At 40.4% G+C, this 16,825-nt stretch overlaps 1 protein-coding gene across 6 annotated transcripts in view; it reads left to right on the forward strand.

Moving 5' to 3' along the window:
* Positions 1 to 709: 709 nt before the first annotated feature.
* The window catches only part of CNOT3 (CCR4-NOT transcription complex subunit 3), a 45,759-nt gene continuing 29,643 nt past the window's right edge, over positions 710 to 16,825 (forward strand). For 2 of the 6 annotated variants that reach the window (XM_087917882.1, XM_087917884.1), the window contains exons 1-5: positions 710 to 1,058; positions 12,291 to 12,338; positions 14,520 to 14,594; positions 14,988 to 15,055; positions 15,331 to 15,405. In XM_087917882.1, coding sequence (XP_087774008.1) covers positions 14,570 to 14,594; positions 14,988 to 15,055; positions 15,331 to 15,405 — 168 coding nt within the window. In that variant the 5' untranslated portion in view covers positions 710 to 1,058; positions 12,291 to 12,338; positions 14,520 to 14,569. Of the gene's footprint in view, positions 1,059 to 1,364; positions 1,486 to 12,290; positions 12,339 to 14,519; positions 14,595 to 14,987; positions 15,056 to 15,330; positions 15,406 to 16,825 lie in introns of those variants that run through there. The other 4 variants (XM_026711801.2, XM_026711802.2, XM_087917885.1 and 1 more) reach the window with 3 other exon arrangements.

A 16,825-nucleotide genomic window follows, 5' to 3' on the forward strand; every position in this document is an offset into this window, starting at 1 on the left:
TGGGTTTAATTGACAGATTGTCTTTTAAGAGTTTCCTGCAGATTGTCCCGCCCCGACCCCTTTTACCTTAATGCAACCAGCTTCGAAAAGTGCATGCCAATACCGAAAGGGGAAGGTTGTACGGGCGGCACAGCCGTCCAATGAGGAGACAACATGTGCAGGCTTGCTTGTTTACAGCCAATGGGGTGGCACAGCCTCAAAGTTTTTCGCGCTACCGCCCTTTTATCAGTATCAGCCAAACAGCAGGACTAAGAAATGAATGACAGGGCTGGCGTCCAATAGCCTTTTTTACTCATGCCAGTATTCGTGTACAGGAAGCGATAGTCAATCATATAGGAGTGAGATTTGAGGGACATTTTTATTGCCCATTAGGAGGCAGGTTTTGACATAAACCCCGCCCTATCGGCTTGATTTTCGCGGAGTAGTAGGCGTAACCACGCCTGCTTTAAGCCATCTGCGCCTCTTCAGCCAATGGTAGCACGAAAGTGCTTTGAAGGACACCACCTCTTGACAAATAGATCCCCATGCATTCCTGTTAATGACAGCTGCGGCTGCGCCGCGTCGTCCCACCCTCCCCGTTCCCCCTTCCGTCCAGTTCCTTATTATCCAATCGAAACAGTAAGAGGCTTGAGGAACGGGAGGATAAGCCAATGCACTTCAGAGGAAGGCGGATCGAGAGAAAGTAAAGGGGGGAGGTTGCCGCCATCTTGGATGCCGCGGAGCCCGAGAGACGGGGGCGAGAGAAAGAGAGAGGGAAAAAGAAGGAGAGTAAGAGAGATCCGGAGACACCGGAGCTGCCGGTGAGACAGCGGAGAGGGGGCGGGGCCTAGCCGAGGGGCGGGGCTTGCAGGTGCCTACGGGGCTCTGTAGGGGGCGGGGCCAAAGTATTTGTTGGAGGCTCCATAGGGGTGGACGATGTTTAGGGCAATGCTGTTCCTGTAAGTGTTTGGCGAGGAGGGGAGGCGTCTCTGGCGTTGAAAGGAAGCTCCTCCGGGGGCCTCGAAGGGCGACGATCAGTGGGACCCTGGAGAGGGGCTGGCAGAGTTGAGGTTTTAAAGGTGAGCCCCCCACCTGTAAGCATTGGGGCCCCTTAGGCCCCCGCGGGCGAGGCTCAGCTGGTTATGGCAGCCTCGGGTGGAAAAGCGGGGGGGATGCTGTGGGTTGCTCTCAGTAGGAGGTCTGATCTTCTCTACTGGTGATGCTGAAGGTGCCCACGGAGGCTCTGGGGTCTGTGCAAGGAGGAGCAGCGAGATCACTTAAAAGTTGCAACCAGGCCAGACGCTCTGCCTGGGAAGAGGATGCTTTCAGAACAACCCCTAACCCGTTTCAGTCTTGCATGGGAGAGAGGGGAGAGACATAACTCTGGGAAAGAAGAAAGCTGTAGAAATGTTCTCCCCAGAGAGGAGGAGTAGCCTTCCTTGATTGGGGGTAGGCCCAGTAGCCTGTCAGGGCAAAGATCTTTCCAACTACAAGAAACTCAGGCAGGTAAGTATATGTGTCAGTGGAGTTTCTCTTAAACGCTTCGATAATGCCGAATACACAGATCTTCATTTGTTTATTCCTTCCAGTGCATTCTGCCTTGGTTAACATTTTAGTGGGCTTTGCCTCCAGGCTGTATTTACAAAGAAGAGCTAAGGAAACCTTTCCGGAATTTTTAAGATGCAGAATTCTGCACTCTGCCTGATTTCTGCATGTAAATAACAGTAGTACAGTTTTTTGATATCACCTTGCCAATAATGATTTACCTGGTTGAAGGTTTATGAAGTTTGAACATATCTGGAGGATCCCAGACTTGTGGAGACCACCATAGTAAATAGGATTTGCCTTACAAAGTTTATTTCAAAAGAAAAAAAATGAAGGAAAGTCTTAACAGTGTAGTTATTTAAAAGTTAAAGCTATATTGCCAAAAATATAACTCTGGGCTGTTGTTATTAATCTAAGAAATCTCTCCTTTGATAGATCATTAATATTGAACATATCAACAGGGCGGTGCTATACAGACTCAATCCCTGCTATATTTGCTGAATCCTGAAGTTTCAAATGCACTATAGATTATTTCAGCAAACAAATCTATATTTGCGTATTTTACTTACTTTAAATTCTGTTTACTGGCTCATATTCACCCACAAAATTGTTCAAAGCAAACCATGTTCTGGTTTGTGACAGAATTGTTCAAAATGAACCATGTTCTGTGCTTGGGTTTCTGTAACTTGGATGCTGCTGTTTTATAGAAAGACTTCTTCATACTATCACCAGCCATATTTCTGATGAAAATTTATAACTAAAGACCACTTCAGGGATCTGAATGGGTAGATAAGTTCATAATGCCCCAACATCAGTCTCCGTGCCATCAGTTTAAAGCAGGAGTCTTCAGTCTAAACATCTGATACTTTAGCTTGCAACTCTCATCATTTTTGACTGTTGTTTATCCTAACTGTTTAGTTGTGGTAAAATACAAAAGTCTGGAAAGATTTGAATTGGGGAAGGTTGAGTTAAAGAGTTTCTACATGTGAGATTTAGAAGGACTATCCATTGAGACCAGAGAAAACCAGTGCCATTTGGAAAAGACAGGCAGGCCAATATAGTGGTCTCATTTCATATAAGGTAGTTTAACTGTGATAAATTTGAGCTTGATAGTAGCAGACAGGAAGCAAACTGTTCAATATATTGAGTACCTGGGAGGATACATAGAGCCTCAACTATGGTGGGGTTTGAATTTCCAGGTTGATAGACCATTTGCTATAACTTAATGGTAGCTTGTATCTTTATCCAGAAAGTTGGGTTACACTACAAAATACAGTCAATAAAAATCTTGCATGATATGATTCCTTTGAGGTGGAAAGCATACTTCAAATGGTTAAGCTATCAAAGCATAAGATCTCTACGAGATTATTTGAAGTTACAGTGTTGATATAGGAAAGCACCATAGCCCTTTCTATACACAAAGCATAGAGCTAAGGAAAATGCCATATTTCCCTTCCATATAGCATGTTATTTGCAATTGTACCTTGGATATAAAAACTGATTGAAATGCTGTAATATACAAATGCCCATTGTATGATCCTCTAAGTGTTCCTCCAGCCTGTGCTACAATGGAAGTTATTCTTTGGCTGTGAAATCTTTCAAGAATCCTTCGTAGAAAATAAGGCTGCAGGAGATTATTTAGATAATTGAATCCAGCGAGCAGTCTGATTTAGTAACTGAGATTTAAGCATCAGCAACAAGTACCTATCCAGCCTCTGCTTGGGCAACAGGAAAACCTGTAGATATGTTAGGATTGCATCTGTACAGTTCTTTCTGGTCACCACAATGCAAAAAAAAGTTTCTCCTAGAAAGTGTGCAGAGAAAAGCAACAAAGATGATAAAAGTTCTGGAGGCCCTTTATCGCATGATGAATAGTTGAAGGAACTAGATATATCTATCCTATTGAAGAGAAGGGAAGACATGATAACTGTCTTTCAGTATTTGTGAGGCTGTCACAGAGAAGAGGGGATTGATTTATTCTCCAAAGCACCAGAAGGCAGGACAAGAAGTAAATGGGTGGAAGCTTGTTAAAGAGAGATCCATCCTAGAAGAAAAAAAGAAAAACTTTCTGACAGGACAATTAATGAGTGGAATAGCTTGCCTCCCAGAATTGTGAGCACCTCATTACTGGAGGTTTTCAAAAATAAGACTAGACAGCTATTTGACCAGGATGGTATAATGCAGAGGTCTCCAAACTTGGCAACTTTTAAGACTTGTGGGATTCAACTCTCAGAATTCTCCAGCCAGCATAGCTTGGCTGAAGAATTTTGGAAGTTGAAGTCCACAAGTCTTAAAGTTGCCAACTTTGGGGACCCCTGATATGGTCTCCTGCCTTGAGCAAGGGATTGGACTAGAAGACCTCCAAGGTCCCTTCCAGCCCTGTGATTCTGTGTTCTCTCTAGATATTCTGACTGGCCCCATTCAGCTGCAGTGGTCGTCCTCTGGCTTTTTGAAAGATCAGTGATAAAACAGCTAGACCTTGGCAAAAGCTTGAAGTGAGGCTTTCTTATTTTTATGAGCTGTCTCCTGTCCTGTTGAAGATATTATTCAACCTTTGTGTGCTTCTGTTTCTTACGGCACTCTCTGTTCAAAAGGGAACAGTCTTGTTAATGTCCCCTTTTTTCCTTTTATATCTTCATTCCCACATCTTAGAGGAGCCTGAAAGAAATCATTTTCTATTAGACCACCTATAGTGAGTTCATAACAGGGAGGAGATTCAAAGCTAGATTCTTAATCCACAGCTCAGTCCCTTAGCTGCTGCAGTGTTAGCACTGAGAGAAACAAGGCTATTTGCATCAAGAAATGATGTCTCTTCTGAGAGGTCATATGCCAGCAAAGCAAAAGGTACTACACCCTGAAGGCTGCCATATATATGGGAGCCAACATTAAGAAAATATGGAAAAATGTTATGGGGATTGGGTTCTGGTTGGAGAATTCTTTATTACCCCTTCACAACACCCTGTTCTCTGCAAATGGCATTTCAGGCTTATTTGTCATTGCAATAATTGTATTCAAGGTATGTGCTGCAAGTTCCCATTAATATCCATATCTTAACACTGGTTTGCTTAGACTATCTGAATAAAGGAGAATATGAGGAACTGTATAATTACAAAGAGGATTAGGGGCCTTGGGGCTAAAACATAGGAACGGTTGCAGGAATTAGGTATCTCCAGTTGGTGGTGACATGATAGCGGTGTTCCAATATCTAAGGGATTGCCACAGAAAAAAAAGGAGATCAACCTGTTCTCCCAAGCACCTGAAGGCAGGACAAGACACAATGGGTGCAAACTGAGGAGATAAGCTATCTAGAACTAGGAAGAAATTTCCTGACAGTTAGAACAATCAGTGGAATGACTTGCCTTTAGAAGTTGTGGACGCTCCAGCCCCGGAGGCTTTCAAAAAGAGACTGGACAGCCATTTGTCTGAAATGGTACAGGGTCTCCTGCTTAAACGGGGTTGGACTAGAAGATCTCCAAGGTTCCTTCCAACTCCGTTACTCTGTTAGCTGTATCAAAATGAAAATAAAGCTGAAGTGGACTTTGTAAGCCCTTGTGGGTTAATGCAGAGATGGCAAAATTTGTAAAAAAAAAAAAAATCTGTCTCATTTTATAATGGATGAATGAGGAACATGAAAAATTTACTTTAAGCCCCCTTTGGACTCACTGTCATATTGGGACAGTTAGAATAGTTTTCGTTTCTGAAGTTAAGCTTGTTTCCATAGAGTCAATTCCCGCTCTTCAAGCTATACATCTTTTTTCTTCCAGATATCTCACTATAAGGTAATTCCAATCCTGACAGTGCTTCTGACCTGTATTTTACAGCAAACCATCTGCTTCTTGGATTGAATTAAACATGTTAGTCTAGAGAGAATAGATAAAGCAAGACTCTTAAAACCCCATACTGTAAGCCCATGTTTCTCAATCTTGGCAATTTTATGATATGTGTGGTCTTCAACTCACAGAATGCCCAAGTTAGCCCTGCTAAGGGGATCCTAGGAGTTGAAGTCCGCCTATCTTAAAGCTGCCAAAGTTGAGAAACAGTGCTGTAAACACATTACTGCTGGGCAGGGAAACCTGAGTGGTGGCAGGATAGAGAAAAGAAAGTGTTTGTACATATAACAGATTAGTAAACTTTCAGATTCTGCTGCCACAAGTTTTGACAATGGTGTATAACGGAGATAGGAGTTAAAAAAAAAAAAGACAAACCAACGTACGGAAGTAGGCTTATGAGGTACATCTGTTATTGCTCATTTCTGCAGTTTATTTTGCTATTTATTGGTATTACTACAGCATTTTCCAGCCTGTTGCCTTTCAGATGTGTTTCCCATCATCTCCAGCCAGCAAGCTAGATATTACAGGAATTAAAATCGGCAGCACCTTCCTTCTTATAATATTGTCTCGGAGTAAGAATGGAGGACTGCTGCTCTTTAGATGTTTTAGGCTACAATTTCTACAATCCAGTTGGCTTCAGTTTCAGTTGGCTGAAACAAATGGGAGCTAAATTACAAATATTTTAGAGGTCATCAGGTTGTTCTTTCCTGGTCTGATATTATGATTTTAATCCAACATATATGCTTCATTTTTGCTTCCACTGTTCTCTCCGCTCCTTTTCTCTCCGCTCCTTTTTCTAAATCACCGGGAATTTAGAAAACGGGGATGTTCCTGTTTTATCTCTCTTTAATCAGTCAGATATTATAAAATGGTAGCTAAATTTTCCACTGTCCTCGGTTGGTTTTCTTCAGCAGTTATAATCCATCAGCCCCTCAGTATGGGGTTGTTGTTTTTTTTAGTATTTTAAATAAAGCACCATTTTCAAGACTGGGGGTAATCTCCATCTATATTTTCCTTCAAAAAAATATAGGAAAATCTGTTGGAGTTAACTGGATGGTGGATAATTGATTAAAAAATAAAAAATGTAATTTTATATTAATGGCTTCCCCCCTCTACAGTTAAGCTATTTTTCCACATAAAAAAATGAATTAGAGAAAAATGTAGAGACTGGGTATACACATCTGTATAATAGATCATGCACTTAACCTGAATGTTATGCAAATTATCTCTTGAATAAATATGGTTGCATTGTTGGCTTTTAGCCAGTTAATACATACTTTCCTTGGAGTAACACTAATCTGCCCAGTAATTAATAGCATTTTCTTCTTCATGGTTGTATTTTCAAGCAGGTATGTTGGTACATGGCAAACAGACATTGACTTTCTGTGAAGTAATAAAAAGTAATCCATCTGCAAAAGAGGCCTAAGACACAAGCAGGAAGTGTGGATTTATGCTCCTTTGTGTGTGTCTGTGTATTGATGGGTAGATATGTTTCAGTAGCTCTAGCAACTGCTTAATGTGCACATTAAAGAACAGTTCAAGTCTCTGAAATCAGAGATGTACCTAGGACTAAACCTAAAACAGTTGGAAATAATTTTTAAATTAGCCTTGATACTAGGCAAATTAAATCATTGATTTAAATTGCCTTGTTTTAAAATTGGTCCACTTGACTCAGGTCAAGCATTTGGGTCTGCACAGTAAATAATTTACACTTTAAATGTAGCTTTGTATGCTAGGAGGGTTTCTGTTGTTTTTCTTCAGAAACCAGTCAGGAATTCTTTTAAGAAGTGGGAAAAAAAAGCTCCCTAAATATCAGAAAACTGCTTTTTAAGTTACTGTTAAGCTTAAGCAAAGCTTGAAACGGCTCCTAAAACAGGATATGTAGGAAGTGATTTGAGACAGAGTAGTGTCCTCTGAAGAATTTATTGTAGATCAAGAAAGATTTATAGTTTCCTAGTTTACCTAACACAGTTAGCTAAAATGTGGATGGTAAATTTGTGGCGCTCTGAATATTCACGCACCCATGTTTAATTGAATGTACCTTGTTATTTACACAGCACACTGACCCATAAATGAATTGACTATATTTTTGTTTAGCAAAAGTGAATTTGGGCATGTTAATAAACCATAGTACAGTTAGCCACAGGTTAGCATATTGTGTGAACACAACCAAACCATGTTAAAGCGCTTTGTCTTTCTATTGTTTTGGTTGATGAAAAGCTCTTTCTGCAAAATGATCTGGGAATGGAGTCTTATACTTCTGTAATCACAAATTCATGTTCTAAGTACTCAGATGGCCCTGCATTTTAATTTTAATTTTCATCTGCCAGATGCTTCACACTTGACTCTCAGTGGTGAATCTATAAGCTTTGATAAATACTAGAATTGTTTGGCTGTGTACTGTTTCCTTAACAAGTAAGCTTCCCATTAAAATTTAGGATATTAGGAGACCACTAAGTTGTTTAATAGAGTAGGTGTAAGTATATTTAAAATAACAATATAGCAGCAGCCAAAAAAAGCCAATGCAATCCTAAATTGTATTAACAGAGGGATACAATCAAGATCAAGGGAAGTACTAATACCACTCTATAAAGCCTTAGTAAGACCACACCTAGAGTACTGCATCCAGTTTTGGTCACCACATTCTAAAAAAAGATGTTGAGACTCTAGAAAAACTACATAGAAGAGTAACCAGGATGATTAGGGACTAAAACATGAAGAACGGTTGCAGGAACTGGGCCTGGCTAGTCTAGTGAAGAGAAGGACCAGGGGAGACATGATAGCAGTCTTCCAATATTTGAGAAGCTGCCACAGAGAGAAAGGGGTCAGGCTATTTTCTAAAGCGTCCGGAGGCCAGACAAGGAATAATGGATGGAAACTGAACAAGGAGAGATTTAACCTGGCAATAAGGAGAAACTTTCTGACAGAACAATCAATCAATGGAACAGTTTGCCCTTGGAAGTTGTGGGAGCACCATCACTTGAGACTTTCTAGAAGAGATTGGACTGCCATTTGTCAGAAATGATGTAGGGTCTCCTGCTTGGGCGGGGGGCTGGAATAGATGACCTACAAGGTCCCTTTCAACTCTGATTTATCTGGTATCTGTTAACTAAGTATTTTGATAAGCAAAGTGGAAATCTGTAGCAAAATCCCCAATTCCTAAAGTTCATAGGGCTTATCCCACAGAGTATCATTTTCCAGTTCAGTGTCCTCCAGATGTGTTGGCATACACTTTTATAATATCCACTATGTGCTTTTACTGTGCTTTTCATCCTTGGCAATTTTAAGATGTGTGGACTTCAGCTTCCATAGTTCCTCAGCCAGCAAGACAAACACTGCACTAACCAAATTGCCTGTTGATGGACAAATCACTCCGTTTTCTGAACAAAATCCTCCTTTCAGCCAGTTTTTTTTTTTTTAAATAGATCAGCTTTCTTCCCCAGCTTTTCCAAAGTGTGGAAAAGCTCTCAGGATTTTCTGCTACAGCCCATCTGGGCTGATGATGAATCCTGGGAGCTGAAGTCTTAAGATGGCTGTGATGTTAACCTGAATTTGCCAACTAACTCGGAATAATTGACCTGACCTTTGTAGTAAACCTTTAACAGCAATAGCTTGCAAAATTGGCAGGTAAAGCTGGGAGCAAAGGGAGATCCACACTTGCTAAATGACAGCAAATTAAGCTGCTCTTAATGGTCTGGAACAACTATTGGGGAGATGGGGAGGGAAATGAAAGAGTAGCTCTGTTCCTCCAGTGGCAGATTTCATGGTCCACTCTCCACCCTAGCTTCCTGTAATTAGCAGGATTTACATGCTGCCTCTCAGCAGAGAGGAAGAGGGGTTTGCAGAGCAAGAGGGCCCAGCCTGGTTGAAACCGTAACTGGAAGGTTCTTCTTTTGCAAAGTCTGATTTTAGAAGTATAAATACAGTTTTCCCCCATTAGGTGGAAATCTGGCCATTTGGAAGGGGCAGCTATCTAGCCGGGCTCCCAGAACTAAACACCAAAGTCAAGCCAGGTTTCATTCTTTGTGATTTAGTGTGTTGGGTGAACCAGGAAATGTGGTTTGCAAAACAGTTTTATACTTTAGAGCAGGGTGAGTAGCCTTTTTGTCGCTGGAGCTATGATGGGTGAGGTGAGAAGCACAGTAGCTGGAGTCGGGATTGTGTTATGCCTATTTAGTCTGCGTATGTATTATTTACTTCCCACCTTGGAATGGGAGAGAGCTGTGATGTGTATTTCTGGCAAACGCAGTCACAGGTAACTAACTAATGGGGCTACTAAGAAGAGTTGTGGGGGGGCTTTGTAAGTCTTGGGGTCTCAAGGTTACCCATCCCCGATTTAATGTGTTGGGCACATTCATGTTTAGGGTGGAGAGGGATGAAAAATTGGAGGGCGGAAGCTTTCCTACTCTTTTCCTTCATATTTTTTTTTTGTTTCTTAGTGGATTATTAAATGTCGCTTGATTGTTTTTCAGAGAAATGTCCCCAAGTTGCTTCTTAATTTTTACCTCCAAATGATTTATGAAAACGATATATCATAAGACTTTTATGTAAGACTAATTACATTATCATATAGTATACTAGAATATAACTCTGAAATACCAAATGGCCTTGACATTTATTTTTACATGAGAAGGAAGGGCTCAGCCTATCTTTGATAATAGGCTTCCTTCCTCTTATTGATGTAGAGATTGCTGGATTGTGGCCTGTCCTTCACTAGTTCTCAAATCCCTGAAAATGGGATAAACATTGGCAGTAGCATCCATTTATCTACACTTACAAAGAATGCTAAACATAAGTATTTTGTATATTTAAATTCCCTTCTGCTCACATCCCCCAAAAATGGAAAAGTTTTCTGAATGTTTTTCCAGGAGTTTTATTTTTCAACATTACTGGAAAGTTTAAATTCGTGCATAATAGTAACTTATTTATTAAACCAAGGTTAAGTAAGCCTTTGTGTATAATGTGTGAATGTATCTTGTGCTTGCTTTATTATCCATTCTTTTCCTTAACTCTGTAATATGGTTCTGAGTACATATGAGTGAAAACAAAATGCCCTTGATTATCAGAGGTTGGGTTCACTGGACTAAAATATGGCTAGATAATTTGGCTTAAAATGTAGGAGCCCAGTCACTGTGGTTTATTTATGGATCGCTATGTTGCCCAAGCTAAGGTTTGATTGATTAGTAAATCATGTCTTAGCCAGAATTTCCCTTGATCACCCATGGCTTTATACTATTCTTAGATTTGTGCATTAAGCCAATGTTTAGCCATAATTTGTGGAATAAGCCACAGTAAACTGGGTTCTCACACATACTAAGGTATCTAGACCCAATTATATTTTGTGTACAAACTCATGTTCATGAAGGAAGGATTGCCTGCATAGGATGAAGACAGAAATGGGAGAGCTATTTTAGACTCACAATTCCCTTGACAAGTTTGGGATGAAATTTGGTTATTAGCAGAAAAGGAAGGTGCCTGAAAGAACAATTTCAGGAAATTTATGCCAAGCCAAGAAGAGAATTTGGGAAAAGAAATGGACTCTAGCAGTTCAGATTTATCTAGAACATAATGATTGGATGAGCTGATAATGGTATCTTCTGTGTGTGCCTAAATCTACCAGATTTAAAAATAACAAAGCAAGGCACACATCCGGTTAATCATTTTATATACCATGTTTTAAGTTTAGGGACTATTTTTTTTTAAAAAAAGTATGGGGATCCACCTCATATAATATTTCTCCAAGTATGAACTTGTCCAGTTTATCACGTTGGGATGCTATTGTATTTATGCAATAGGCTTTAGAAAAAAAATATGAGAACTAGACTTTGGGCTAAAAAGAGAAGGAAAACATCAGCTTCATGATATTTGGAGGGAGAGAGGGAAGAAACAAAAACTTGTTAAGCCATAGCAGTTAGTCCCTAATACTTACTAGTCTTTCTCCCACAGGCGCCTCATTTATTAGCACATCTTCAGTGAAGAAAAAGAGAGATGCGCCTGGCTTTTCTCTTATCACTGATAAGATAGCAAGCATCTGTTCACAGTGATTGGAAGGCTTGCCAGGTTGATTCTCTGCCTAGCAGGGAAAGCTTAACCTGCTTACTTTGGCATGGCCAGTGGCTTTTAAAAGCACTGAAAGCCTGCAGGGAGGAAGAAAAATACTACAGACATGAGGGATGGTGACCTAGGCCTTATCTTGGGGGAGGGGGTGATGGGGGTGGACAAACTACTGTTTTTGTTGTGCTCCGTTCTCTACCCAATTCTGTAACAGCTGGATTTATGCAGAACATGGGGCTAAAACCTGGTTAATTCAGAGTCGAGTCTGCTAGATAACCCTAGAAAAATTGGGTTAAATCCATGAACCATGGCTCAGTTAACTATGGATAAACTTGTCTCAGAAATATATACTGAAAATTGGGATGATAATATGAACTGTTATAAAATAAACTAAGTAAATTATGATTATCTTGTAAAACATGAATGAATTAAAGTATAGTCAAATGATAGATTAATAATGATACTAAGGTATTTAATTTTTGATTGACAATATGAGATCATATGCAATGTAATTGTAATCGAAAACTACGAAATGGAAGCACAAAACAATTTGTAAACCAACCGGCACACTGTATGTACATATATGGAAGGTGATTTGATGTTTTTATGTTTTGTTTGTTTATGTTTGTTTTTAAAAACCAATAAAAAAGAAAAAAGAAAGAAAAATAATAATAATATAATAATAAAAAAAGAAATATATACTGAAAATCTCGTCCTCCAGTTGGCTGAGTTTGCAAAAGGCATTCAACCGAATAGCAACCAGTTAGCATAGCATGTTGATTAAGCCATGGGGATCTGTATAGATTTTCTCTCAAGCTCCCTGGCATGGAAGAAAGCAAGGTTGGTTCCTCCTACTAGCCATATATTTTCTCACCTTTATAGGAACGTGGCTGGAGAATAGGTCAACAGCAAGTGCCCAGGGGCCTCTAGGTAAGTGCAAGTTTGCTCTGCTTTCTTCCGAAGGCCCCAGGGCCTCCCAGCTAAAGCTGCTCTGCTGAATAACTTAGACTAGAAATAACAGTTGGTGCTTAAGATGTCCTTCATGCTCCAGTTGTATATGTGTATTCAAGGTATGGTTTTCGTTTAAGATTCCTTTCATTTTCATCCTTAGTTTGGTTTAGTTTTCCGATTGAGGAAATAAGGCGTTAGAGCCGTGCAACCAACAGATGGTCTTCAACTTACAACAGCTCATTTGGTGATGGTTCGAAGTTACAGTGGCATGTGATTTAAATTCGGATGCTTGACTGATTCATATTTATGATGGATGCAGGGCCTCACAGTCATCTTTTGTGACCTGCCGACAAGCAAAGTCAATGGGGAAGCCAGATTCACTTAACCACCGTGTTACTAATTTAATGGCTAAAGTGATTCAAATGTGGCAAGAAAAGTCGTAAAATAGGGGAAACTCACTTAACAAATGTCTCACTTAGCAACATAAATTCTGGGTTCTGTTGAGAGGCTGTTTCTAAAAAGTGAGATTACTGAGGAACGCATCCTGGGGGGTGTTATGGAAGCCAACGGTAGACCCTCTTTCCCACTCAGGGTTTGTTTGTATCCGATGTCTTAAAGCAAGGGTCTTGAAACTTGGCAAGTTTAAGACTTGTGGAATTCAACTCCCAGAATTCCTGAGCTAACGTGACTGGAGGAGGAAATCTGGGAGTTGAGGTCCACCAAGCTATCAAGTTTGAAGACCCCTGGCTTAAAGAGACATGAGAAAGGAGTAGTTTCTCTTTAAGGCTCAAAATTGGTTACCATGATTGAAAGTGGGGAGGAGGGCTCTTTTTCTTGTGTTTTTGCTTCTGAAAGCACATTGTCTCCCCGCTCCAAAACGTCAGTATGGGTGATGAGCCGAGATCAGCCCCAAAAAACAATACGTTGTTTTAAAACAGGGATGTCTAACTTTGGTAACTTGATGACCAATGGACTTCAACTCCCAGAATTCCCCAGCCGGTAGGGGGGATTCTGGGAATTGAAGTCCACAGGTTTTAAAGTTGCCGCAGTTGAACATCTTTCTTCTTGAAGCAAGATGGTTTGACAAAAGTGGAGGGAGCAGATGAAAATTGCAATGTTGTTGAAATCCTCTCCAAATCTCTCTCATCTAGAAATGCCATTCTCTGGCCTCTCCTGTTCAGGCTCTTACCTCTGAGGGAGAGGATAATGCCTTTAGCAGCTCCGAAAAGCCCCTCTCTGTTTTTCTTTCTTCCAACTATCTCTCTTTTTTTTTTTTTTTTTTACTTTGCAGACATTAGAGGAGGAGGGCCTACAATTTCAAGAGGAGCCTGATAGCATCTTTTCTAACACATTTCATTAAAAGGCATAAGCTTTTATGAGCCCTAATTCAGGCTTTTTAATAACATCCATTATTCAGAAAAGGTGCTACCAAGCTGTTCCTGGGTTTTTTTTTTCCTCCCCTTTCTTTGCAAACCTTTCTATTATTCGGGTAGATTTTATGGATTTTTATTTTTTTTTTGTGGGCGATAGGGAGGGATAGAAGTTCTGTATCTTTATTTGGCAAAACCCCATGGAAAAAAAGTTTTCCGGACATAGAACGGAAAAGTACAGGTAGTCCTTGACTTATGACCACAATTGAGCCCAAAATTTCTGTTGCTAAGTGAGACATGTATTAAGTGAGTATTTCCCAGTCGATGACCTTATTTGCCACAGTTGTTAAAGGAACCATTGCAATTAATTTAGTAACATGGATATTAAATGACTCTGGCTTCCCCATTGACTTTGCTTATCCGAAGATCGCAAAAGGTTGATCACATGACCGAGGAGGTTGGAAGCGTCATAAATATGAGTCAGTTGCCAAGCATCTGATCATGAATTTTGAGATGCCGCAACTTACGACTTTATGGTCATAAGGGTGAAAATGGTCTTAAGTCATTTTTTTTCAGTGCCATTGTAACTTTGAACGGTCACTAAATGAACTGTTGTAAGTTGAGGACTACACCTATACCTCATTCTCTGATTTTCTACTTTATGGCTTCTGTTTCAGAGTAGATTTTGGGGTGCGGGGGGGAATGTAGAAGGAAAATAGCCTTAGTACACCTGCTTTTTTCTTTGCCTTATTTTTTTGTAATTTTTTTTTCTGCTTGTTCTCCTTAAAAGTGTCAACGCTCTATAAAGTATGAAGAGAGCCCCCCTATAGTGAAGGAAACATGGCAGATAAGAGGAAGCTACAAGGTAAGCTCCGTGGCTGGGCTAGGAGCCTGGTTGTGTAGCGGAAGAGCAGAAGGTCTGTTCACCTAGACTAGCGCAGAAGAAAGAGGCGGGCATAAATTGAGCAAAAGGCAGGCAGGATTCTTACTTTGAATACCTGGCACAGGATGCTGTATTTTCCAAAGGAGTATGGAATGTGATTAGGGAAGTGTGAAAAGAGTCAGGTTTTCTGTTGGTGTAGGGAATCAATAAAATGGTGCTAGAATTTGGGAAGAAGGAGAAACAGGCAGCATTTCAAAATTCCGATTGTCTTTCTTCCCCTTTTAGGCTTCATGAAAGGTATGAACCTTTTAGTTCCTGAGGTTGCTTTCAACTAATTTATCTTTTTTCCTCCCCCTCCCGCCCCTATTCTTGCAGGTGAGATCGATCGGTGTCTCAAAAAGGTATCGGAAGGTGTGGAGCAGTTCGAAGATATCTGGCAGAAGGTGAGGCCTGTTGTCATCTCTCTGCCTGGGTTCTGTCCAAACTCTGTGATTATCACGGGGTGTAGTTCCTCGTCCTGATTTTATTTTTGGGAATGGGGGATCAGGGAGAGGAGGGAAGAAGTCCATTTGGCTCCTGCTTTTCCTTTATCCAGTTTGATTTTGCCCTCCACTTCTTCCATGACATTGTGAGCTCCAGCCTTGATCACATCTTGGGGTTGTTTTTCCTCTCTTCTCTCTCTTCTCTCTCTCTCTCTCTCCCTCTCTCTCTGCTACAGCTCCATAATGCAGCGAATGCCAATCAGAAGGAGAAATATGAAGCCGATCTGAAAAAGGAGATTAAGAAGCTCCAGGTAAGAATGAGCCAAGCTTGAGTATTCTTTGACAACCCAATCTCGAGTGATTCGTTATGGGGAATAGCCTGAAATCCAGAGAAAGGCCGATGGGAAATGTCGTCCCCAAAAGGCTTTTGTTGGATGAGAAGAGGGGATGGGGAGGTTTGCTAAATTGCAGTGCAGTGTTTGCATTCCTCTCCCGGAGACTGAATCAGAATTCCTCAGTTTGCCAAAGAGTCTCGTCAAGCTCCAAGGAAATCAGGGGATCCAGGCAGATCAAATGGGTATAAAGATTTATTGCAAGCTTAAGGTCTCTGCCAGAATCCGAGCTAAGATAGATAAAGAGTCACAGGAATTCAAGGTGGGCGGGACTTAGATCTCTTGTGGGCAGGAAGGGACTCATGACTGATGACACATTTGACCCCTCCCTTCGGCTCAGCCCGGTCATCTCCTACAGGTCTAAGATGTTTCCAGACTATGTGTTCCAAAATGTCCTTTGACAGTTCCCTCCATTCTCTGCTATCATCATTTAACTCAGAAGTGCTAATAATAAAAAGTCAGATAAATAATTGGAAGTTCAGGGAAACATGTTAGAATCATCACTCCCTACATTTTTCACAACTATGTTGGAAAAAGCAGAATTTGAGTGACAAGAAAGGAAAGAGGTTGCAAGCTATGTTGAGTTGCTGGTTGCTTGGCTTCTAACAGCAGAAAGTGAAATCCGATAGTTAAAGGTAGTCCTTGACTTACAACCGTTCATTTACTGACTACTTGGAGTTACAAAGCACTGAAAAAGCTGGCTTGTGACTGATATTTGCATTTACGACTGTTGCAGCATCCCCATGATCACATGATCATGAAAATGTGGACACTTGGCAGCCAGCATTATTTACAATGGTTGCAGTGTCCAGGGTCACATGATTGCTATTTGCAATCTTCCAAATCAACTTCCAATAGGCCAAATCAATGGGGGAAGCTGGATTCACTTAACAGCCATGTGATTCACTTAACAACTGCAATGATTCATTTAACGGTGGCACAGAATATTGCAAAGTTGAGTATGACTTATTTACAGCTATATGAAAAAGTCCTGCACACTTTCAGTTTTAAACTATTTACATGTTTAATCAACTTTTCACTCATAGAAACCACACAAAATTAATACTTTGATGAAAATTTCTGTAGTCAGATTGAGATGCATAATTTTTATTAATATAACCAAAGTCTTTTTAAGGTTTTGAGTGAGTTTATGTGCTAAAACAAACACAACTTGAATTTTTGAGAATGTTAGGATCGAAAGTAGCTAATCAGCAGCAAGCTTTGGCTGACCAATCAAAATGCACAGAGGCTAAATCTATGAGCCAATCAATGTTGTCATACTCTCTGACTATCAATAGCCATAAAAAGCATCGAGAAATTTAATTTAGCTCTGGCTGCG

This window comes from Pseudonaja textilis, chromosome Z (assembly GCF_049901715.1).
Source record: "Pseudonaja textilis isolate UNSWEBS1 chromosome Z, rPseTex1.2, whole genome shotgun sequence".
Classification (NCBI taxonomy): Eukaryota; Metazoa; Chordata; class Lepidosauria; order Squamata; family Elapidae; genus Pseudonaja; species Pseudonaja textilis.